General features: G+C 43.2%; 1 protein-coding gene across 2 annotated transcripts in view; it reads right to left on the bottom strand.

The window, feature by feature from the left end:
* Positions 1-4,132: 4,132 nt before the first annotated feature.
* The window catches only part of UBAP1 (ubiquitin associated protein 1), a 43,241-nt gene continuing 24,324 nt past the window's right edge, over positions 4,133-23,049 (bottom strand). For both annotated transcript variants that reach the window (XM_075021556.1, XM_075021557.1), the window contains exons 2-8: positions 21,630-21,670; positions 16,856-16,980; positions 13,418-14,347; positions 8,976-9,011; positions 8,316-8,513; positions 6,723-6,824; positions 4,133-5,353 (exon numbers count right to left, since the gene is read on the bottom strand). In XM_075021556.1, coding sequence (XP_074877657.1) covers positions 5,213-5,353; positions 6,723-6,824; positions 8,316-8,513; positions 8,976-9,011; positions 13,418-14,347; positions 16,856-16,980; positions 21,630-21,663 — 1,566 coding nt within the window. In that variant the 5' untranslated portion in view covers positions 21,664-21,670 and the 3' untranslated portion in view covers positions 4,133-5,212. The remainder of the gene's footprint in view (positions 5,354-6,722; positions 6,825-8,315; positions 8,514-8,975; positions 9,012-13,417; positions 14,348-16,855; positions 16,981-21,629; positions 21,671-23,049) is intronic.

Genomic DNA, 23,049 nt, shown 5'->3' with positions numbered 1-23,049 from the left:
CTGAGCAGCCATACACTAATTGCGGTGACACTCAGTTATCTGGGTTGCATATTTGGTGCAAATGTTCCCAGGCATGTCACACAGCATAGCCCTGGGGAACAGAAGTGCAAGGGGCAGACTAGTCACAGAAGAAAGTCCTACATCAGTGCCCTGACTATTGGGGTTTTTTAGCACTGGTTAGTCTCCATCTTGCAACTGAGACTGGATTACTCTGTGGAGCAGAGAGGAGTCCCTCCAGGGTCTGAGTTTATGAGTCTCAAGGTGGTTCCTGTGTCCAGGCTACAGGCCAGAAGCAAGTCACAGCTGAACCCGGGTCTCCCTTTTCAGAAACCTCCCCACCCTGAGAAATGAGGCTTCTAGGAGCAAGACTCTTAGTGTCAGCAGTGTTTTGGTATTTGCGCACAGCACAGAACAGTCATGCTTGACAGCCACCAGAGAGCTATAAAGCAGTGGGACACCCAGCACCTTGTTAAAACCATGGAGGGAAGAGCAGGCATTAAACTGAGCTTTCCCTTTAGAACAAGCAACTCTTAGAAAGCCTCCCTCCACCTCCTAGGGCGAGGGAGAGCTCTCCTGTGCATAAGGTGAGGAGAACAAGTTGCAGTTGGGTAGTCCTTGTACCTTCTGAAAGCATAAATGAAAGTACTTAGAGTAGTTTCCCCACCACTTTCTCAGCAAGCACACAGAAAATGGCTGTTGGAGAGCTGCTGAGAAGTTTTGCAACTTCGTTTGGAGCTGTGGAAATGGTCAGACTGTAGTATATGTGCACAGGTCACAGGAAAATGAGATGTCCAGCCAGTAATGCAATGCTAGGGAGGAAAACTTTCCTCCACATACTCTGACATCTGGGAGACCAGTATTGGTTAATTGTACTTTCAGGTTTTTTTTAAAGAGCAGCTCAGCAAAGTACATTCACAGGCATTTTTAGTCCCTTACCCAAGCTGGCCATTTCTAAAGCAACATACAAGGAAGAACCATTCACACAATCAGTGGTGCCATGTCCTAATCTCAGTATTTTCAGCAGTAGTTGTAACGAGACAGATGAGTGACCAAAAATTTCCATGAGCAGAGGAAATGGGAGTTAAGTCAGCTACCAAATTTGAGCCACTTGTAGGTCCTGTCTGGTCTACTGTGCAAAAGGCAAGTCCAAACCCCAGTGCAAGTTCCCAGAGCAGGAACTATTCACTCCCTGGAGGAATGGCCAGGAACAGTGAGAAACAACAAATAAACAGAACAACAAAGCAGTTTTCCAAGGTCTGATAATCTTTTTTAAACTGGAGTCATCCAGCCAATCCACAAGAGTATACCTTGTTAAATATAAGATTTTATCATCAGTCTGTCCTCAGAATTTTATTTTTTCCTACTGAATGTGAGACTTGACTAAAATAAAAAAAATAAAGCAGCCCTGGCTGTGAAAATCCACCCATCCTTGGCAATAACAGTACAGAGATGCTTGAAGTGCTGCATGCCCAGGAGATACCAAAACTGGGCTCCTAGTACGCAACAGAAACCACCAAATCTGTTGTCAAAAATGGTAACATTTTTCTCTCCACTTTTACAGTTATTACCTAGATGCTGCTTTAATTCTTGTGTGAAAATGTGCTAAATGAGCATTTTAGAAGTGTCACCCCCTTCCTGCTGTTTGATATTGCGCTGACAACTGATGTGAACGGTGTTCATTTCAACTTGAGGAATGTATGTGAAAGTGTTTGTCATTACAGCAGTCTAAGAGATCAAGAGACCCTGGCCATGTACAATCAAATAAATACAGAACTAAAATGGGTTCACTTTTGGATTCAGGTGCAACAAAGACTAGTAATGCTCATGGCAGATGCTCGATATTTTATTTGAGTAATTTACATTATTTAAAATAAAATTCAATTTACTACAGAACTCTGGTAAAATTTGAAGTAAATGTGATCAAAACACCCATCTGTTTGATTGCAAAAGATTAACTGGGGCTGGGAATCAGTACAAGATCACCTTCTCACCTGGCCTGGTGATGTAGCTGGTGTTTCAGCAGCTCTCCTCCAGCCACACGCAGCCAACCTGAACAGCCTGCGGCAGCAGGAGCAAAACCACCCTTGTACCAGGTTTTGCTGCACCGCTGGCAGAAGCTGGTGGTCTCCCCAGCACAGAGAGCTGCAGGAGCCACAAGGCCGGCCAAAGAAAGCTTTGGGGCGCACTGCAGCCCTGGGGCACGGAGGCACCTGCAGCTCCCAGTGCCTGACAGACCGTAGTATCCCAGAAAGAAGTCACCCTCAAAACGGCTGCGACCACAGCAGCACCTCTCACCCCACCAGGTCTCCAGCCACATGCAGGCAGAGTGGGAGCCCTCGGCTGCCGCGTGGGTGACTGAAGGCTCTTCAGTGTCAGTCCGTGTCCGGCTGCTGCTGTCCAGGAACCATCAGGAGGCACCTCAGGGGGTCTCTGGCTCAAAGCACAACTGCCAGTTTTGATCTGCCTCTACACTTCTCCTAACAAGCCTTTCTACCAAGGCACCCAAACCTCAGCAGCAGCTATTACAAGAAGGCACAACCACCTCTGTTATCGTTAAAGCAGTGCCAAGTGCCAGGTACATAAATCAATCTGACCCGAGAACCTAAGGAAAAGCCCTAAGATCTCAAGTGTGACCAGGGATGCAGTCATCTCTACAGCTAGCAGCAGGGCAGAGCCCAGCCTTGTGTCAGCCATCAGCAGGACCTCCCCACATCCAGGCTGAGCTTTGTTCGCAACTTGACAGGAGAGAATGACGGTACCAGAGTAACCAGCGATGCACGGTGCCCAGAACAACTTTCAAGTCTCATCACATTGTGTCACTCATTACACATTTCATCAGAAGTGCCTCTCCCCTAAGCCACCAGGTTAATCCCCTCACTCCATGGTTCTTCCTTCTGTAAGAAGCCACCTGTGAGAAACACACTTCCAGCCTTCAGCCACCCAGTGATGTCAGTCCAGAAACCTCACTGCTGAAGTAAGAGCAACACCAGCAGCAAAGACACAGACAGGTACATCTCTTTGGAAGGAGGACACCAGCTTCACAGGTATCACTTCCCATCTTCACCCCACTGCTCTCACTGCTACAACAGTCTCTGTAAGCAGAGTGGTTACTGTAGTGGGGTTAAGAGCCAGATCCCGCAGGGGGACTGTGGAAAAACTTAACACACATTAACACAACCAATGCAATGATTTTATTCAGAGGTTTGGTCTAAGTAGTTGTTTCTTCGCTGGCAAGACTTTGTGCCCCTTCAGGACTGTCTAATACCAGACAGGGGCTTGCTTATTTCTGCTTTCTCAGAATTAATATCCAAACAACACAACTGAATGCTCTCAGCAGTGACAGTAAAGCAGTTTGAGCTTTGTTTTCCATCTTCTTTGGCTTAGCAGGAACCCCATTTCCTGTTTCAAACTGTCACATTTCTCACCTGGGAAGGAAAGCTGGGCAACCGCTTTACCTGTGCCCACAGAGGTGGCAGCTGCTGACCCACCAGCTGCTGAATGTCCACCTCAGACAAGCGTTAATTTCAGCCCCACCACTAGCAGCTGGTGAAGCTCAGTGCTAATGGATACTATGCAAGACAATCTGCCCTGGTCCTACTCATCATCCATCTCCACATCTCCTAGATACTTGCCAGCTATATCTCTCCTCAGCATCATTTTGTTTTAAGTAAAGGTATGTAATTAACGTAGTTTAGCACCTTACAGAGAATTCCAGGAGTTAACACTGGACCCAAATTAGATGTTTTGGTCATATAAAGTTAACAACATAATGGAGACAAATGCCACCTCCTTCAAGGTCCTGATGAGCTAAAACCTCCTACTGAAAAACCTAAACTGAGGCAATGAGCTGAGCTGTTTTGCCCTCCCGAAGTCCAATGCTCCCAGCTCCACACTCTAACATGAGTTTGGATCCCTAGGCCTCATTTTTGCAACAAAAAAAAATAAGCCACAGAAAAAAGCAGCACATTCCACCACTGCAGCTGCCTGCCCAGAGACCTCTGGTTGTTCTGCCCAACACACAGTGTTCATGCACGCCTACAGAAGCAGGCAGCACCTTGGCGTGCAGGATCCAGCAAGTTATTCATCTGCTGAAGCTGAAGAGCATGAGAGATGGGAACCATGACACTGGGAGTTACATTTGAGGGTTTTATTAGTTGTTCTTCCGCAGAATCAAAATATTTAGCAAATTACTTTAAAGATTCCTCAAGACTGGTGATATTTTATGTATTTAGAACTTGAACAATGTACAATGTAATACTTTGAACTATCAAAAACAACCCAAAACCTGATTTCCAGTACTAGGTGTTATTACATAATTCTATAGCAGTGTGAAAAGTGGAACTAATGCAGTGAGTATATTTGTTTTAAAGAAAGTGCTTGAAAGAAACCTCCTGCATCACACTGAGTATTATTTAAAACAAAAAGATAACTGATTTCCTAGCAGGGCATTGTCTTAAATATCCTACAAGCCTGGGGGATTAAGAATACCGAGCCCAAGCTCTCTGCCTTCAGGTTCAAGAACCAACAAGTTGCAGGTCCAGGCAGAGTTCACAGCTTACCTGTTTCAAGAGAACTTACACACCACTCAGCATTGGATGCTCATATCTGGCAGAAGTGTTGGATTGCATGGGTAAAAAAAAAAAAAAAAAAACCAAACCAAGAGGAACAGCTTCTCTCTTTATGCATAGCAACAGTTTCTGAACCAGTGTTTTACTAAGTTACAGACTAACTTTCAACCAAAAAATAAAACTCCATTGCACTAAAGATCAAATTTAACCAGTTAATCTGGACTGCGACACAGTCAAGTAATTCAGTACAAGCAGACACCATGAAAGCAGCTTCAAAGAACCAAAGCATCCTAGAATCAGATATTCTTCCGTCCAACTCCAGTGCAACAGTGAGGAGGGGGGAAACCACTCCCATCTCTACCTATGTACAATTCCAGTAGAGGTTGGGCAGTCTAAACTCTCTGTGGCCAAGCTGGAAAAAGGAAACTTAGGAAAGGACACTTTAAAAATTTAATTTAAGAAAGAAAGTTGGCTCTCAGTGGAAAGAGAAATGCTGGAGTGATGCGCGCAGGCGGGCTTGCTCAGTCATTCTCCCTTATATGCGAAAAGCTGGGCTCCTTCCTGCCAAGAGCAAGTCACACTGGATGTGAAGGTGGCGGGGCTGGTCCTGCTCTGTTGCACGCCGAGAATCCAGGAATGTATTTTCAGCTGGCTCCTGCACGGGCCATTAGATCTTCCAAAGCGTTGTGTTGGTCGTTGTTATGTAATAATAAGACCTCTTTAATGTCTTTTAGTTCAAAGCCCATTTCTTTAAACTGACTCATTAGTTGCAGAAGTTCTGTGATCTGAAAGACACAGACAGTCCATTATTTGCAAGAGAAAAGAGAATCCGTGCTTGGTGGAGGTTTAGCACAGAGCCTGTCTTCAGCGACTGGGCACCCCACGAGGTGGATTCCTTCTCCCCAAGTTCCAGCTCCGTTTGGAGAAAGTCCACTCACACCAGAGCCGGCAGAAGCTCTGGCTGCAGCAGCCCACAGGGCCTCACCTTCAGTCCCCTGTGTCTGCAGTCCTGCATTTCCAAAATCCTCTTCAGCAAAGGCACCAAAGCTCAGTCTGTGGGGGTGTCTCTCTCCCAGTAGGAAGTATATCAGCCTGGCCCAATTTGGGCTCCCAGAAATGCTGATCAATAGCACCCTGCTCCCTCATCCAGCAGTTCCTGCTGCATCTGAGTTTTTTTTAAAGTTACTTCCACTTGGGGAACAGTACAGTAGCCCTGGCTATCAACTGGCTTCTCAGATCTAGGGCAAAACTGGGGGATTAACACAAACCCTATTGGACAGACTGTGTATGATACTACCAGCATGAACCACAAATCCTCCCTGAGCTTTGAAAAAATGAAGTGACAAGAAATGCATCAGCTGATCAGACTTTTATGAACCCTCTGCCATTTATAGTGCCTCTGCTCCACTCCAGGGGTAAGAAAAAAACCAAAAACAAGCAAGCAGGTTGAAATGGGCAATCAGGAGATTAGCCATTTCCACTTTGGGGGCTAAGCCAGTTGCAAATGTGTTTCCTGAACTCAGTTACTTCTCCCACCTTCACACTGTTGTTCCTCTGTTTGCAAGCTCATCATTAAGTCCAAGAAAGGCAGGAAGGCACATATATGTCTGGGGAGGGTTAGGTTGCACCTCTAAAGGCTAACAGACATTAAAAGATACCGCTGTCCTCTGCCCTCTGCTACCCATTCCTGCCTCTGTACTTCTGGTGCTGGTAAAGCAGCCAATGAACCAACCCCCAAAAACATATTTTCCAGCTTCTTGCAGAGCCAGCACTAACCCAATTTGCTAAGCAGGCAGGCAGACCTTTGTACAAGGAAGAAAATTCACGGCCAGGACAGCCTGGGAGGGTTTGAAATACAATTTGCTGCTTCTGAAGTTAACTGTCTCTGGACCAAGCACCTCACCCACAAAAGAACTCTGGGTTCAAAACATTACAACCAGAATAAGCAGGGTCTTTAAGAAATCCTGTCCCCATGAAAATGCTAACGCTTTAACACATATTCGCTTTATCACTGCAAGGATGTCCTTTGGCAGTCAGTTTTGGAAACAAGGCAGCATTACCGTGAAAGCCAGAATTACATCAACCAGAGGAATTGCTGCTGGAATTCCCCATCACGGTGCATTCTCTCTATTGCTTAGCATGTTGCACCCTCACCTTCTCCTCTGAACACTGGTGCATTTCCAAAGCTGCTTCAACGAGAAGTGGATCAAAGCCCTTCTCACAAAGCTGTCCATGTGCAAACAGGTAATCCAAAACCTGTGGGGAATGAAGAAAAGAAACTAAGTTTGCAGAGTGGCATTTGCAGGGCATGGTTGGATACCATCTCTGTATATGCAGAGGGGCTGAGCACGACTCTGCCCCAGGCTTTGCTGGGGACTGGATAAAGTCCTTCCTAGCAGAGTCAAGACGCTCTTTACGCAAGAGCTTGCTCAGAGAAAACAGACGAACCCTTCTGTCCTCCTGTGCTCTCCCACCAGCTGTGAACGTCATCTTCCACTCTAGTCAAAGCAGTTTCAGAAGCCTATCTTTAGCCTTCCAAGCCTGATCACTGAGCAGAAGACAGAAGTTAGCTGTGCTTTTTATACTACAAGTTCTTAAAATGAAACCGTTGGTCCAGCAGTCAAGGTATGTCAGCTTTTAGCTTCCACTCAGACAGCCGCAAGAGCTGATGCAAACTGCAAGCAGTCAGCCTTTTAAGATCAACTCAGCATACTGGTGAGTGAGCTGCAAATCCCAGCTCACACCCCCAGAAACTGCAGCTAAATTTCCTATCCGTCCTCAGCTTTGAGAGGTACGGGGAAAGGTCAGATAGGTAATAAAAGGTATGCAAAAGAATACAGCCTGCAAATACAGCAGGATTTAAACTGCCCTCCGAAAGGACATTTTTTCCATTTGATACTACAGTTCACTCCAGCACACAGCTTAAACCGCTCTTGATGTGCAAGTAGTTGGCAAGCAGATCAGCTCCACAAGCAGAAGTCACTGGGACACTCCTCCTCCCCAGGCACAGTCCCGCCAGGCAATGCTCTGCACAGCACACAGCCTGCCTAGGGTCAGCATGGAAAGTTTGGCCACGCTCTCCCCACTTTAAAGTGTTTGTTTGAAGCGGATCCAGGACCCAGAGCCACGCTTCACCCTGCAGCACTTTATGCTCTGTGACCTGGTTTTAGCAAGCATTTGAGGCAACACTTGAGGCAGGAAGCACCACAACCAAAGCGCACAAAAGAAAGTCGGTCAGTGGTGCCCTGCGAGAGCCTTTCAAGGCTGTCTTAAGCCTCCAGGGGCTAATCTCTCTGCAAGGAGAGATGTCAGCATTGTAACCCCTTCTGCTCAGAACAAGGGAGTTTAGCTGCTTTTTTTGTCATACAGCACTAAGCATGGCATAGAGACACACTAAGCTTCCTGTGGAAGGTTTTGTGGCTCCTGGGAAGACCTGGTACCTCTCCCAGCTTCACATGGAGCTAAGAGCCCATCCCGAGCTCAGTGCAGCTCTGACCCAGCACCCACAGGTGTGGCTGACTCAAGCAGTCTCTCATCAGAAACAGGCACAGACACTATTTTCTTTGGTCTGGGGAGTCTTTACTGCCAGGTGACAACTTTTTTAGCAGTTCATATTGCAGCGGCGACAGGCTGCAACCCCCTGTTAGAATAAAAGTATTCCCCCCATCCATTTTGCAAACCCAAGGTTGTTTCCCAGCAGAATCAGCATCCAACCAAAGGTTTCTTTCCCATTGCACAAGCTCTTACCTGGTCTATGTTCTGTCCCTTCTTCTTCATGGCTTTCAGGACGTTCTCAGGTGAGTATCCCATGTTGACGACTGTCTCTATGCACTGCCTCTCACTAGCAGAGAGGGCCTGCTGTAGCTCAGGAGTGGGGCTACCCAACCACTTTGTGCAGCTGGTGTTATTGGGCACTTCAGACACTGGGAAATTTTGGTGTGTTACCTAAAGGGGAAAACCCAGAGGCTGAGGTGATGGTGGTCATCTGCATCCCCACATCCCATTTCTCGCTGTTGCAGAACCACAGTACCCCATGTAATTAAATCAAGAGGCTTTCCAGACTGCCCTTGGGAATTTACTCACTGTTAGGATGAAACCAAGAAGTGCACGTAGTCTGACTCCCACCATACTCTTTTTTACCCTCAAAACAACAATCAACAACCCAGATTCTTCACAATATACCCTCTCCTACTGGTGGGACCAAAACCTTTCAATACCCAACTTCTGCAACAGTTGAAGGTCCTTATGATATAGCCAAACTCTGTACCTCAGAGGAAGCATGGATATTGCTTCCTTCACCCCAAGTTTGCTCATCACCTATGATTTTTTTGTACTCAAAGGAACACTACTTCTGGAGATTCTCAGAAACATGATCTAGTGCAAGCACACAGGTATTTGGGAACTTACCACAGGGATTTCTGTTTCCTTGTAGTCTGGGTGTACCTGTTGGACAACACATGAATAAGATGACTATAAGCATTATGCGCCAGTGAGAAGAACTTGGTACAGCTGTGGGAGAAGAGTTTTATGGGAGAGATCTGGGAATAAGTCTGCCATATTAGGGAGACTTATGGTCTGATCAGGCTTGCACATGTGAGATGCAGACATTATAGAGTTGTGTGTAGTTATAGCACAGCCATCATAAGGATTGTTTCTTCTCTCAGCACTCTACAAACGGATTATACTCCAAGAAGGCTGTGTCCCCCCTCATAATAATTGTAAGCTTGTTTATTCTGTCACTGTAAAACCTACATGTTCATACAGCTCAGTGTAACACACTGGCTCCTGTTCAGCTCTTGACCCAGTGCTATGCAGCCCAAGTGACAGTGCCTTGACTTTTTGACCATGAGAAGGGTTAAGAGAAACATATACCCCTTTTCTACTCTCAAAGCACTCCATTTCATACACTGTACATGAGCAATGTGGTACACTGGCTAAAAAGAGCATGTGATTTTTCTACCAACACTCAACACTTGTTCCTATTTTCAGTATGCCAACAAGGCTGGGTAACATTCCCTGCTGTACACCTGCTCCATTTCTGCAGCACCAGGCTGCCAGAGGGCAGAATCAATCCACCGCTTTATACTACTTTGCCCAAGATAACAGCAGTGCAAAGGCAGAACTTTGCCCCACCAAATCTGCACATTTCAGTTCATCCATTTAAAAGTCTTCCTGCATTTTAAATAGAATTAGGAAAGGCTGCAAGAAACCACTGTGGACCAACAGCCTCAGTTTTTTGCGTTTCTTGATACCTGTTATGCCAACATAGACTGCTTGAAAGCTTGTCCACTTCCTTCAGAAAGGCCTTCATCAGGCCCAAACTACACAACAAAAAAATCTTTATAGAAAAACAGTTCTGAAAAAATCTATTAGGATTTTGACAAATTCCACTTATTTGCAAAAAAAACCCCCAAACCACCACCAAAGAGGTTTTGTTCTGCATTTCTGACCATTTTCATCTCCAGGGTAAGAACTTCTCCTCTAGGAGACAAAGCCTGAGGAATCATATTCAGTTTGATGGACTGGTTTACCCAAGAACCTCTCCTCATGGTGGTAGAGGGGTTCAAAGCTCTTTGCACACACCCTCTCCAGGCACTTCTACCAGAGCAAAAAGCCCTAGAATATGGGATACATATTCTATGAAATGGGGGTCTGGAGTAGCCCTGAAATCAGCTGGTTACCAAATTGAAGGATGATGCTTTGTTATTGATGCTGCAGCCAGGAAAACCAAAACTGCTTCTGACACCAGAGATTGGAGAGTCTGGGAAAACCAACTCTTCCTTTGAATTGCAGGGCACAACGCCAGGACTGGTCACTCAGCAGCCATGCTATGTTATGTCTCAAACTTCCATCTCAGTGCCCTTCAAGAAGCAGACATGCAGCACTTTCAGTATGTGCCTGCACAATGTATCTTATTTCAGGGACTTCATACAGAGGCCGTGAGCCCTCGCGGCAGCTGGTGTACCTGCACACATCATGCTACAGCAGCAGCATATATTCTGAATGTTTATGAATGAGTACCCCCTCCTCCCGTAACCAGAAATTTCTCTATATAAAATGCATTGTGCTACTTAGGTTTCTGACCAGCTTTGTCGAACTCCAACCCATTGCCTTCACTAGTCATGTCTCCCTCTGCCAATGGTGCAAAAAGCAAACCAGTGAGCTTCATAAAACAGAGGAGAGGGGACCACCCAGGACAGAATCAGTGCAGCCTCAGAGAAATCACAGGTTTATTTCCATCCAAAAAATCCAAGATTCAATTCACTGGTAAAGCATAAACTCCAGTAGTAACTCCAAATCCAAACTTACAATTTCCAGTCTTGTGGGAAAAAAAATTATATATAAAAATCACTGTAGGATATGCTGGGACATATAACTGTCCTGAGGCTTTCTAAAAAGGACAGGCTTATTCTTGTGTAACCTTGCAGAAAAGAGATGCATGACCCTACTGGTCCCAGCCACAGGCATGACTGTGACTTCCTACTATCATGTTCATACTCTGAGGATCTTTGTTACATTTACTTCAATACTTTTGTTGAATTTACTTCAATTTCTTGCAGCTCAGCTGTCATTTTCCAGCCACTGGGACCATACTGTGGAAATATGAAACAAGTATAGTCTGAAGTCTTGGAATTTAAACAGAAAGAACTAGTTCTATCAGCATACCTATTTCTGGGTTTGCTACTTCCAAAACATGTTTCAAATTAAGATCCTTATTACTTCTCCTAGTAAGTCTGTTTTTTTGTTTGTTTATCAGTTTGTACCTTCCCTTACAGCATTTTCAAAAATATACCTTCCCTCTTCGTCTTTAATAAGTTTTAATCCAGCACAGAGATTTGAATAGCTAGAGTGAAAATTTGGCCATCTGCATGTACATCTATCTAGTTGTAAGTGACCTTGCATGTTAATCCCTAGAGATGCGTCATGTGTCACACTTCGAGGTTTCACCTCTGAGCTACACATAATCATACAATTGCCTCTCAAATCTGTGATCTGTAGCAGTGAGCAGTTGCTCAGCACATTGCTGCTTCTGCCAAAGTCTACTGTATTAAATTTGTTATAGTGTTCAGTAAGCAGCTGTTCTGCTGTGCTCTGATGAATACACGGTTGCCAGAATACTTTATTTTGCAATTAATAGTGCATTTACCTAAGCCTGAAAAGAGGTGAAAGCAACAGGAGAGAAGCAGAGTCACTTGGTTCAGAGCACATGGTGTCACACAAAAACCTACAGTACGCCAGTAAGACCACAGAACCACTGCTTATATTGGACAGAAGAAACTGGATTATTTTAGAGCCAGCTAGAGGATTTGACTATACAGCTTTCACTAGGTGTCCTGGTTTCAGTTGGGATAGACTTAATTTTCTTCCTAGTAGCTGGTATAGTGTTATGTTCTGGATTTAAGATGAGAATAATGTTGGTAACACACTGATGTTTTCACTTGTTGCTAAGCAGTGTTTATACTAAGTCAAGGATTTTTCAGCTTCTCATGCCCAGCCAGCAAGAAGGCTGGAGGGGCACAAGAAGAGATAGCCAGGACAGCTGACCCAAACTGGGCAAAGGCATATTCCATGCCATGTTATATCATGTCCAGTATATAAACTGGGGAGGGGGGGGGGGGGGGGTGGCCTGGGTGGGGCAGGTCATTGCTCAAGAACTAACTGGGCATTGGTCAACAAGTGGTGAGCAACTGCATTGTGCATGACTTGTTTTGTATATTCCAATCCTTTTATTATTACTGTCATTTTACTATTGTTATTATTATCATTATTATTTTCTTTCCTTCTGTTCTATTAAACTGTTCTTATCTCAAACCATGAGTTCTACTTCCCCCCCCCCGCCCCGATTCTCTCCCCCATCCCATTGGCTGCATGGTGCTTAGTTGCTGGTTGGTGTTAAATCATGACACTAGGCTTCCTGAGTATTGGTGTCCAGATCTTAGGTTCTTTGGAAAAAAAGCCTACAAGCTTACTCAAATCTTTGCTCTTATTCACAAAGAGGCAAAGACAACAGCTGGCATGAAGTTAAATGTCCTCAAAGTAATTTTAGGACTTGCTATAAGTTTGAGGAAATGAAGTATCAACCTCCTGTCTCAGAGCTGTACAGCAACGAACTGTAACATTAGCAATCTGAGGTGATCTTCAAAACTGGTTTTGGCATCCACCAAGCAATCCTTCTATCCTCCTTCACAAGGAAGAGGGTAAATACCAGATTTCAGACCACCATTCTCCTCCTTTTAAAGATCAGATCTGAAAAAGATCTCAGGAAGAAAATTAAAAAAAAAAAAAAAAAAAAAAAGACTTTTATATCACTGTGGGTCAACTGCAAACACTTTTTTCTTTTCTGAATGACACAGCACATCTGTGGGTTTTAATCTATTATTGCTTCTATTCCTTGAAAAGGGTGCATCTCCCTTTATTTCCAGCAAATTAACAAGCAATCTGAGGAACAAATCTAGAAAAGATTTAACTCAAAACCTAATAGCACTTCAGAATCTGACATATCTTGGGTAAGAGAGAATGCAGGACTGTACAAAAGAAGGTATCTTAGACGCTTCACTCAAAGGTGTGCAACTATGAACAAGATCTGAAAAGCTGAAAGAAAAACCACCAGAAATGGTCTAAAAATATCAGACTTTGGGGAAACCCGCAGGGTAATAACCTGAGGTTCAGAACTGCCAGCATGAAGACCTGCTGGCTTGATCAATCTGCCATGTAAATTAAGAGGATCTACACATCACTCCCATTAAGTGAAACTAAAACCAAAGCCACAGGACATTTTAGAAACAACATTTGCCTCCGCACCTCCACCTCTCCCCAGCAGCCCCACTTCTAAGCCACTGCATGTTTACCGTAGTCACTGTGCTTTGAGATGATTCTTCTTCTGTACAAACTGTCGGCACAGCCAGGGAAGGCAGCCTGGATGACGAGGATAATGTTGATGTCTCCATGCCACTGTCCTCATTTAGAGCGGAAAGACCAACCATATGGTGTCCATTCAGTTCACTAGCTTTACTCTGAGCACACGTCTGCAAAGAGCTGAGCAAAGTGCCATTGCGGAGACAGGTAGCGCTGTGGAAAGTGCTTGTGAGCTTTGATGATTTTTGATCACTCTCATCGGAGTCAAGTTTAGGAAAAGATAGGGATTTGATATTGCTCACTGAAGTGATAGGGGACAGGGACACTTTGGAAGACAAGGACATCTTTTCACAGTTTCCCAACTGTGGTAAAGTGATAAAGCCATTGGGTTTGTGAAGGGGCTTGAAGTCCAGCGTGGCCCTTTCTATGGATGCCAGAACTTCCTCATCTTGCAACACAGACTCAGACCCTCCTTTGGGCAAGGTACTATCTAACAGCTGGGCAACAATTGGCCCAGTAGTACCAACATGAATTTCAAGAATATTTTTTAATTCCTCTTTATCATCAATAGTTTTTAATTCCAGTTTGTCAAATGGGTCTTCTTCACATTCAAAATCAGCTGGGTTGAAGTCTGCTTTTGGACGAGGTGGACTGAGAACCTTTTGCTTCACAGAGCTGCTGTTGGCTGGCGTGGGAGTAAGAATATTATTATGCTGCAGGCTAGCGAGGATGGGGTTAATAGGAGGAGGCATGGCCTCAGGGCAAGGTCCCTCAGAGAACCCCATTTTGTTGCTGTCCTCTGGAGCAGCTTTTGAGCTTGCTAGCGCTTCTTCTGCCTTGCGCTCGGCTTCTCTCTGGGCAGCTTGAATTTTTTTGGTATCTTCAGCCCACTCAATTGTTTTCTTTTCCAGTGAGAAGTCATACTGACCGGGGGTGGAGGGGAAAGCAGAGGAAAAAAAAATTATAAGGATCACAGCCACTACTTCTAACAGCAACATAAGTAACATGGAATAAGAGCTACATGAATTACCGTGGACAGGCATCATTTTTTTCTCAGCATCTCTTGTAGCCTGACAAAGCTAGAAGACACCAGAAGTAGTTCATTTTGCCTCCAGCACCAAAACCTGGCTACAGTCTGGATTAGAATATCTATTTTGCCTCCCTCCTATATTTAGTTTTGATTTAGAGCTACCAATCATCCCAAGATCAGTTTCACAGCCCTCCCACCCTCTCCCCCCAGGATAATGACTGTAGCAAGGGGAAGTCTAATGCGTTACTGGATGGACAATCATACCTAGATCTGACAGTACTGAACTACCCCCTGTCCACAAGTTCCACAAGTCATTCAAGACCGCAGCAGAGTATTTTTGCATCCAAAGACCAACACAGACCAACTCAGTTCCCCCTAAGAAATTCCTAAGGGACCTGATATTAGTTTTACACCCACTGGTTTAAGAGATATTGGTATTCATAATGCAGTGCCAGTGGTTCACCAGCCAAAGGGGATATACTGGCTACACCAATGATGACAACTACCTGCAGTAGCAGATTTTGCTGCAGTTACTGGTATGACAGGATCCCAAGAGCTTTTCTCATTTAACATAAGTTCCTTCAGGGCCAGGTTAGCACAGCAAAGCATTTGTAAGCTACTCACTATGAGTTTATTGGCCACCATAGTGGCTTGGTTGAGAGGACAAAGTTCTGAACAGACTAAATCTACTTAAAGTTTAGTATCTTCGGAAGAATGAAGAGCCTCAAATGCTCTTTAAATAACCACAAAATGTTCAGAGAAGACAGCCTACAAACTAAGTCTAGGGTGTAGTCAACCCTGGACAAGAAGTCATAAGATATCCTTGCCAGGATAATGACACATAACCAAACAGGAGTGCTCTTGCCATGGGACTGCTAGATCATACAAATTCCTAGCTCTAAAGAGCAACAAGCGAGCAAGGCTTGCTAGGTCTCTACTAGGCTTTTCTGGGACTCACTATGTGTTGTGCCACATCCCGTCTTATAGCAAGCTCCAGTGAGATCCTCAATACTTGTTGTTTCAACTGTATTAACAGTTTTCCCTTCCTTTAGCTCTAAGACTCCAAGAGGTGTGATATACAATTTATCAACAAGGTGACTGTTGCTGAAAAACAACCCACTGGCAGAAGTGCTGTGCACTACTCATTACATGTTCTTTGCTATCTGAGCAGAGCTATCGTAGTTTTGTGTGTGTATATGTATATGGTGATATATGGCCAAAATTGACCAAAGCCATAGAGATTTTTTTTTTTAATACTAAAAAAATGGGGTTATTCATATAAAAATGTATGGCTTTGGTCAATTTTGCTTCCCTGCACCTCTTTTTTTTTTTTTTAACAGCTCTCACTACAGCTGTAAAAAAGTCAAATTGCGCTGCCAGATGCATAGTCTACATAGTTGCATCATATTATGCAAGGTGCTGCAGTCCAATTGGGCATACTACACTGGAGTCTCAGCTTGGCAGGAAAACGGAGACATAGCACAATGAAGCCAGCAGTAGAACATTACAGCCTCCTTTAGCTCTCCCACACCAGCTTAATTGGGTGGAAATATGTGTATTAGGTATCATTTAACAGTTATACTGAAAAAGCCATGATGTAGGGTAATAGGGTAATACACAGGGCAGGAAAAAAAAAGCAGAACCATCTACAGCAATCTGTCACAGCTGAAGTGAAAACAATCATCAGTTGGGACTGATCAAGTAAAATCATGGATCCAAATGAGAAAACATAGTTCAATTAGATTTCATGTATCAGAACCTGCATTTGGAGATTAGATTTTCAACAGTTATGCTAAAGCAACTGATTTTATGCTACCAAGAGTTGATGGTAACACAGACCTCAGAGACCTGGAAGCCCTCTGTACCAAGCTGTAACCTGTTTGCCCTACAGCTGGAAAAGAATTCTCACTCAGAAATACCCAGATAACAAGAACTGGAGATTTGTTTCTTCATCACACTATTGTGAGAACCCATAAAATATGGTCATAGAAACACTTGCTACCCTCATACAAGATTCTGCAAGTATGCCATAGCATGGGTGTATCAGTTCTTAGCATCCTTCCTCTTAAAAATGCTACTCAAATGTAGTCAGGGTAACATTTAGACCTATAACTATTACACAAAAACATTGTGCTTTTTTGAAGTAGATACACTAAAATAAATGCTATTAGGATTTTTAAAGCAGTAAGAAGTAGAAGCTTTTTGCACAGCCTACCATATTTTTATCTTTCTAACAGATCTTCTGCAACTACTGCCTAGCATAAGAAATGACACTACAGGACCAACAAGTTTAACATTTGAACACATGTGCAAACTGTGACTACTTGCCATTTACAGCACCACATGTTGGGGGCCAAGGGTGAGGGGGGAAAACAGTGAAAAGGCAAAACACATCACTTACCTGGGCTTCTCTGACAAGCTGAGAAGTATCAGGCAGGCAGAAACCAATGGGTAATCCAACCTTTGCTGGCATTTTGAATTTGTCTCCTATCTTAAATGGGACATCATCAAGATAACTGAAAGGCCCTAAGATCAAAAGCAGAAACTGTGTCAAAAAAACCTTACGAGTTTAATGCATTCAATTAAGACTCACAATTCTGTATTTGGGAGCTATTGCATCTCTGCCGCCCCAACTACACCAGGTGACTAAATACAAAGTAAGTTACTTGATCAGAAATACATTGAATCTGTTTGGACTTCATTGCCTCAGGTTTTTTTCTGGTGGTGGTTTTTTTTGCTTGTTTGTTTGGGTTTTTTTGTTTTGGTTTTTTTTGGCTTTTTTAAAATGTTCTAGCCAATAACTATTTAAAAAAAAACAACACAACATAACAATCCAACAGTTGAACAGATTTTGAAGTCAATATACCCAACATCTTAGCTTCCCTTGTGACAAGACTATGCCTACACAACTGGAAGCTGAATCTCTCCTGAACACTGTATTATGTTATGTCTCTATAAAAAGATACATGACTTTTTGTCATATTCAAAACAGGCTTTAAAATGATCCAGCTTTAAAGCAGCTAAGACAAACTAAAATCCAGGATTTGGCATAAAGTAGGAAGTAATATTTGGACAGAAGTGGTCACAAGGCAAAGCGGCCCAAAGTCTAGACACTCCAACCAAAACACAGTATCTTAAGACTATTTAGCATAGCAATTCTGATTTTTGAAACAAGGCAATCTAACTTAATCAACTGTCTGATTTGTGATCACTCCAACAAGATGCCTCAGACCTATTTCATGGTCCTCCATCTGTCCTTTGTATCTATCACATGTGGTACTTAAAAAGTCTTTTAGGACAAAACTCTTCAGGCACTCTGCAAACTCATGAGGCAGAATCACTTAGAGCTCAACCACCTCCAAGAAGCCAGACTATAGGTTTAGTTTTCCTTGAACTGCTGTGAACAAGTATTAGAAAGCTCACAATATAAACTGCACTCAAGTTTTTCAATTAACTGAAAGGGGTCTCTTGGATGACTAGTGTTCCTCTAGCATTCATTTGTAACTTTGCTTTGAGTGTTGCAGATCCAAAAAGACATTAGTGGCAACATCTGAGATGAGCTCAGCAACTAATCTCTTGCTCAGTCAGCTGTGACTTGCCATTTTTATCTGACCCATTTTCATACTCAGACGACAGTTTAAGTACTGTTTGTGTTCCTTCACTGTTGACTCATCTACAAGGCAGTGACATGCTCCAAAAGGAAGAGCAGCTTTTGAAAACAGGAACATCCTGTTAATTTGGAGTTAAATGTTTATGTGCTGTCATCACTTGAGCTCTCATACTAGGCACCGCACTGGCTGGTCCCAGAGTCCTGTTGGGACACAGGTGGCATTTCCTCCAGCTTTGAAACCATCATGCTGAATAACCTACATCCCACCTGCACCACCAGGATGAAAAAACACTCCAGGCAGAATATGATACTATTTTCACTGATGGTTACTGAGAAGCATGCATTCAAGCATTACACAGCACAGCATCCACATGGCACCTCACTGGCCACCAACACCACTATTTGCAACACGGCATCCAAATTGTACTTCAGCTGGCAGTTTGAGAACCTGGATATACCAAAGTGTTTGCTTATGCAGAAATAGCAACAGTGGCAGCCTTTGCACTGTGAGTGGTAAATCATAGCCAGATCAAAGACAACTAGAGCTCTCAACTGCTCAGAGTCTGGTCTGACTGCTGCTACTATGCTCTACTTAGTCCCACTGGCACAAGTCCTGCTCTAAACAGGATGATCCAAGCGAAGCAGGATTACCTCTCTGCACTGCTCTCACTGCCCAAATTGCTCACTGTGCAAATACTTGTCTTATTAGACCTATTGACACAGTAAGTGGGAGATACCTCCCCTTGCATAGCTGCCGCCTTTGCCTGAAATAGGTACTAGCCAAAGAGGGTACAAGCATACATTGTGATATTTATGTAGCAACACTCTTTGTTCTGGTACAGTAAAAAAAACCCTACGCACACCTAGACTAGATGGATTGCATTGAAGACTGCCAGTTTAACCTCAGCAGCTAGATTAAGGAATAAAAACCTTCTAGTTTCTTCCCAACATACTGATTTTTTAATAACAACCACTGCTATAACCTCAACTTGAATATAACTCTGCTACAAAACCTGCAAGCACACATTAAGAAACACACCAAGTGTTTCACAACATTTGAGGCAAAACGCTGATGCACATAGTATTCACTTTGTTCCAGCCCAATCTGAACAGTACTAGTCTAGTGAAGTTAAAATCTGATCCAGAAAGCCAAGAACCCTTTTCTTTTTGTGAACAGCTGAACCTTCTGCCTGAACACACTGCAAATTGTTTTAAATGGCAAATTCTAAAGCAAAAAGCAAAACCTACATATAGAAAGTATTATGCAAGCCACTGTTTCAATAGTCACATGTTCAAGTGAAGTAATTAAAGGGTTTCTATAACTGTTATTTAATATAGCTGTTAGCCACTTCACCCTTTTAGCAGTTAAAACCATATTGAGGAAGTTCTGAGAATAGTCCTGGCAAAACTGTACCCGCCAGTCTGATCTCTGACACTGCAAACCACATGATATTCCTGGCCCAAGGAACTACTACAACAGTAAGACTTCTCCCTGCTTTAATGTAACATGGAAATCACTGGCCAACTCACAGAAGTATCCTCCAGTTTGGTAGCAAAATGGAAACATTTCAGATAAAACCAGTTACCAGTTATGAATGGGGAACAGTTTTGAAACCAAGCGGAACTTAGTTTTTGTGGTCACACAAACCACACTTCAGCAATTTTCAGAAATTGGAGTTAAAAGCTTTCAAGTTGTATAGTGACAATAACAATGCAACAGCAATATTAATGCACTGCATTTTGTATAACCCACAATTTTTGTGCAACAGATGAGAGCTGCATTTCTAGATGCCACTAATTACTAGAACTTAAGATTGAACTTGCAATTATTCAAATGACAGGACAGCATTTGAAGTTACATGCTTAGGCATAGTTACAGGTGTATGCTAAGAATACCCTTCAAGACAGGAAAAAGGGTTCCTTTTTCTCCACCCACACCCTATGTTCCCACCTTCATCTTCATCTGAATCTGAACATGGTCCTAAACAACCTGCTGTAGGTGGCTCTGCTTTAGCAGGGGGTTTGGACATGATCTCCAGAGGTCCCTTCCAACCTCAACCATTCTGATTCAACAACAGCCCTCTAACCTCTAATAAGCAGCTCAAGTAACTACAAGAGATGCATCAACCATCTTGACCAATTTCATTAGCCTGCCAGAGACACCAAGCTGAAGGTACCTGTTGGACTAGATGCTTTACAGTAAGTCAAAATTCACTTAGTGAGATTGTTAACAACCCTGGAGAAGACTGAAACAATTGCCCTGCTGATTTCTTATGGCATAATAAGCCAAGGAAGTTGCTCCCCTACTCCTCTGAAACAGTACTGTGACAGTGTCACTGGTGTAATTAGGAACAGAGGGTACTCAAAAGGGTAGACAAGTTAACCAGCCAGCTTACAGCAGCATTTTTTTTTGTTGTTTTGATTTTGTTACTTTGAAGGCCATGAACATGTCCCACCATACTATACTGTTCTAAAAAATATTTAAGACAGGTTGAATTCTAGCTCCAAGCAGTGTCTTTGCTAGTCTGGTTTAGGAAGCAGAATAGAGAAATAGACTCAAAACACAAGCAGCTCAGTGTGTTCATAGAGACCATTCACAGATACAAGAACAACTGCTGAAGAGCTGGCAGCTATCTAATAAAGAAATTAATTGTCTTGCAGCAGGATCACTGTGCCACAGGAAAGAAGATCATCTAACAATTAAGTTTTGATAGGCTATTTTTATTAATTCTTAACCATGTATTTAAGTGAGGCATTTCTTATTCTTCAACCTTACACATGGCAAGACTGAATAAAAAGCTCAAGGAAAAATGGAATTCCCCAGGATCCTCTTATCTGAAAGATTATCCAAAAAGATTAAGGCTGAGTTTCTAAAAGCCAAAGTTTCTATAGCATGAAAAGTCATGTTACAAGTGTCACATGAACCTCCCAGTACTGCCTTGAATGACTACTGATTTGAAGAAACTACATTACATACAACAAACTGAACTTTAATGTTCCACAGAAATATTATTCCTCTCAAATCACACCCCATTTTCTAAAAGACAGGCAAATAATTTTTATGAGAAGTCATCTGCATGACACTGTGCATCTTAAATGTAGAAGATATTATCTCCTTCACTTGCCTTAGGAAAAAAATCACTGCTGAGCAAAAAGCAAGCATAGCTCAATGATATATTAAAAGCTTGACTTTCAATCCAACTTCTCGTGTAAATTCCATAGAAATGGGCTACAGATGTAGTGTCTGCTTCAGCAAACATCAGATCAGTATCACAATTGCAGTTCAGCTTTGATTTTAAAGAAGGAAGTGGGGGAAGGGAAAGGTATTATTCTGCCATGAAGGAGTAGGGAACAGTCACAGGCTGAATTTCAGTCTAACCACAGAACAGGCACAGCATCAGCAAGCAACTATGCAAGAAGGAAGTCAAGGCACACCATTCCTAACAAAAAACTACTCAGAGGCTAAACAGATTAGTCTCTATGGACTGCCTAGGCTGGGACATTAGTCAGAAGCAATAATAGGATTCATCCCATTAAAAAGACATGGATGCCAAATTTCACTTACCATGAGAGTCGGATCCCAACTTCTTAGAAGCCATTTAGAACCTGAAAAACATTTTAAAACAGCTTTATATATGTAGCACAGCATAAATCTACGCAATTCTACAGAGTCTTATCTCTAGATTATGGGACAGGTTGCAGACACTTGCTGCTTATCCTGCTCCCAAGATAGATAAGCAAACATGTTACAGCTCTGAAAATTGACTGAGCAGACAAATAACTTAGCCCAAGGCTTGACAATCTAAATGGTAAAATAAGAACAAAAAAAAAGAAAAAAACAGCCAGGTTGATCAGGAAGGCAGAGTTCCAGATGACAGCACTCAGAGGCCGCTCTGTCCCAGCCCCATGGAGCACACCCTGCCTCCCTTGACATTAAGAATAGCTCTTTCTACTGGAAATACCACACTGATCCTCTTCAGCTTAATCCCTGCTGCTTTAAAAAGGGATCCTGTCATACTGGTGTCCTGGGTTCAGCTGGGATAGAGTTAATTTTCACAGGAACCTGGGAGGGGGCACAGCCAGGACAGCTGACCTAAACTAGCCAAGGAGCTATTCCATACCATGTGCCATCATGCCCAGTATATAAATGGGGAGCAGGCTGGGGGGTCTCTCAGCTTTCGGTGGGGGAAGTGGTGGAGCATTGGGTTTGAGGTGGTGAGCAGTTGCACTGTGCATCACTCCTTTTGTATAGTCTTTTAATAGCATCATTGCTGATGTTGTAACTTCTCTTTTTGTGTTGTCCCAGTAAATTGTCCTTATCTCAACCCACGAGGTTCTGGTTGTTGTTCTTTTTTCTTGTCCTTTCTGATTCTCCTCCCCATCCCACTGGAGTGGGGCAGGGAGGAGTGAGCGAGTAGCTGCATGGTCCTTTGTTACCAGCTGGGCTGAAACCATGACAGTCCTTTTTGGTGCCCAACATGGGGCACGAAGGGTTGAGATAATGACAGATCTGGCCAGAGCATGTTAAAACAAATTTGTTAAACACATCTCTTACATTAGTTAAATAGATGCTAGTCACAATGTTGGTTCATTTGTTCACATGGTGGCATTTTGTAAGTTCTTATATGCTCTATGTATTGCCTGCGTTTATGTTTATCACCTCTGGGAGAGGGATCGGGATTATCATTTTGCTATACTGGGCAATGTCAACTTATGAAATGATTACATCACTGGTCATGAGGCTAAGAGGTTATCTGTATGCAGCAGTGATATCATTTCCACATGTCAGGCACCTTCTATCAGATTTTATTGGTAATTGCACCCAATCCATGGGGAAGTCGGGGGGGATACTTCTCACATCCATTCTCCTCCATTCTCTCCTTCTAGCTAATTACAACAGCTTTCGAGAATTTTAAATATTCTTGGGACATGCAACCCAGCATGCTGTTAGTGCTATGTCTCTTGAATAGGTTTCAGGTCTTATT

The sequence above is a fragment of the Buteo buteo genome, chromosome Z (assembly GCF_964188355.1).
Source record: "Buteo buteo chromosome Z, bButBut1.hap1.1, whole genome shotgun sequence".
Lineage (NCBI taxonomy): Eukaryota > Metazoa > Chordata > Aves > Accipitriformes > Accipitridae > Buteo > Buteo buteo.
Note: the sequence above shows the minus strand (reverse complement) of the source record. Positions and strands in the feature narration are given on the sequence as shown.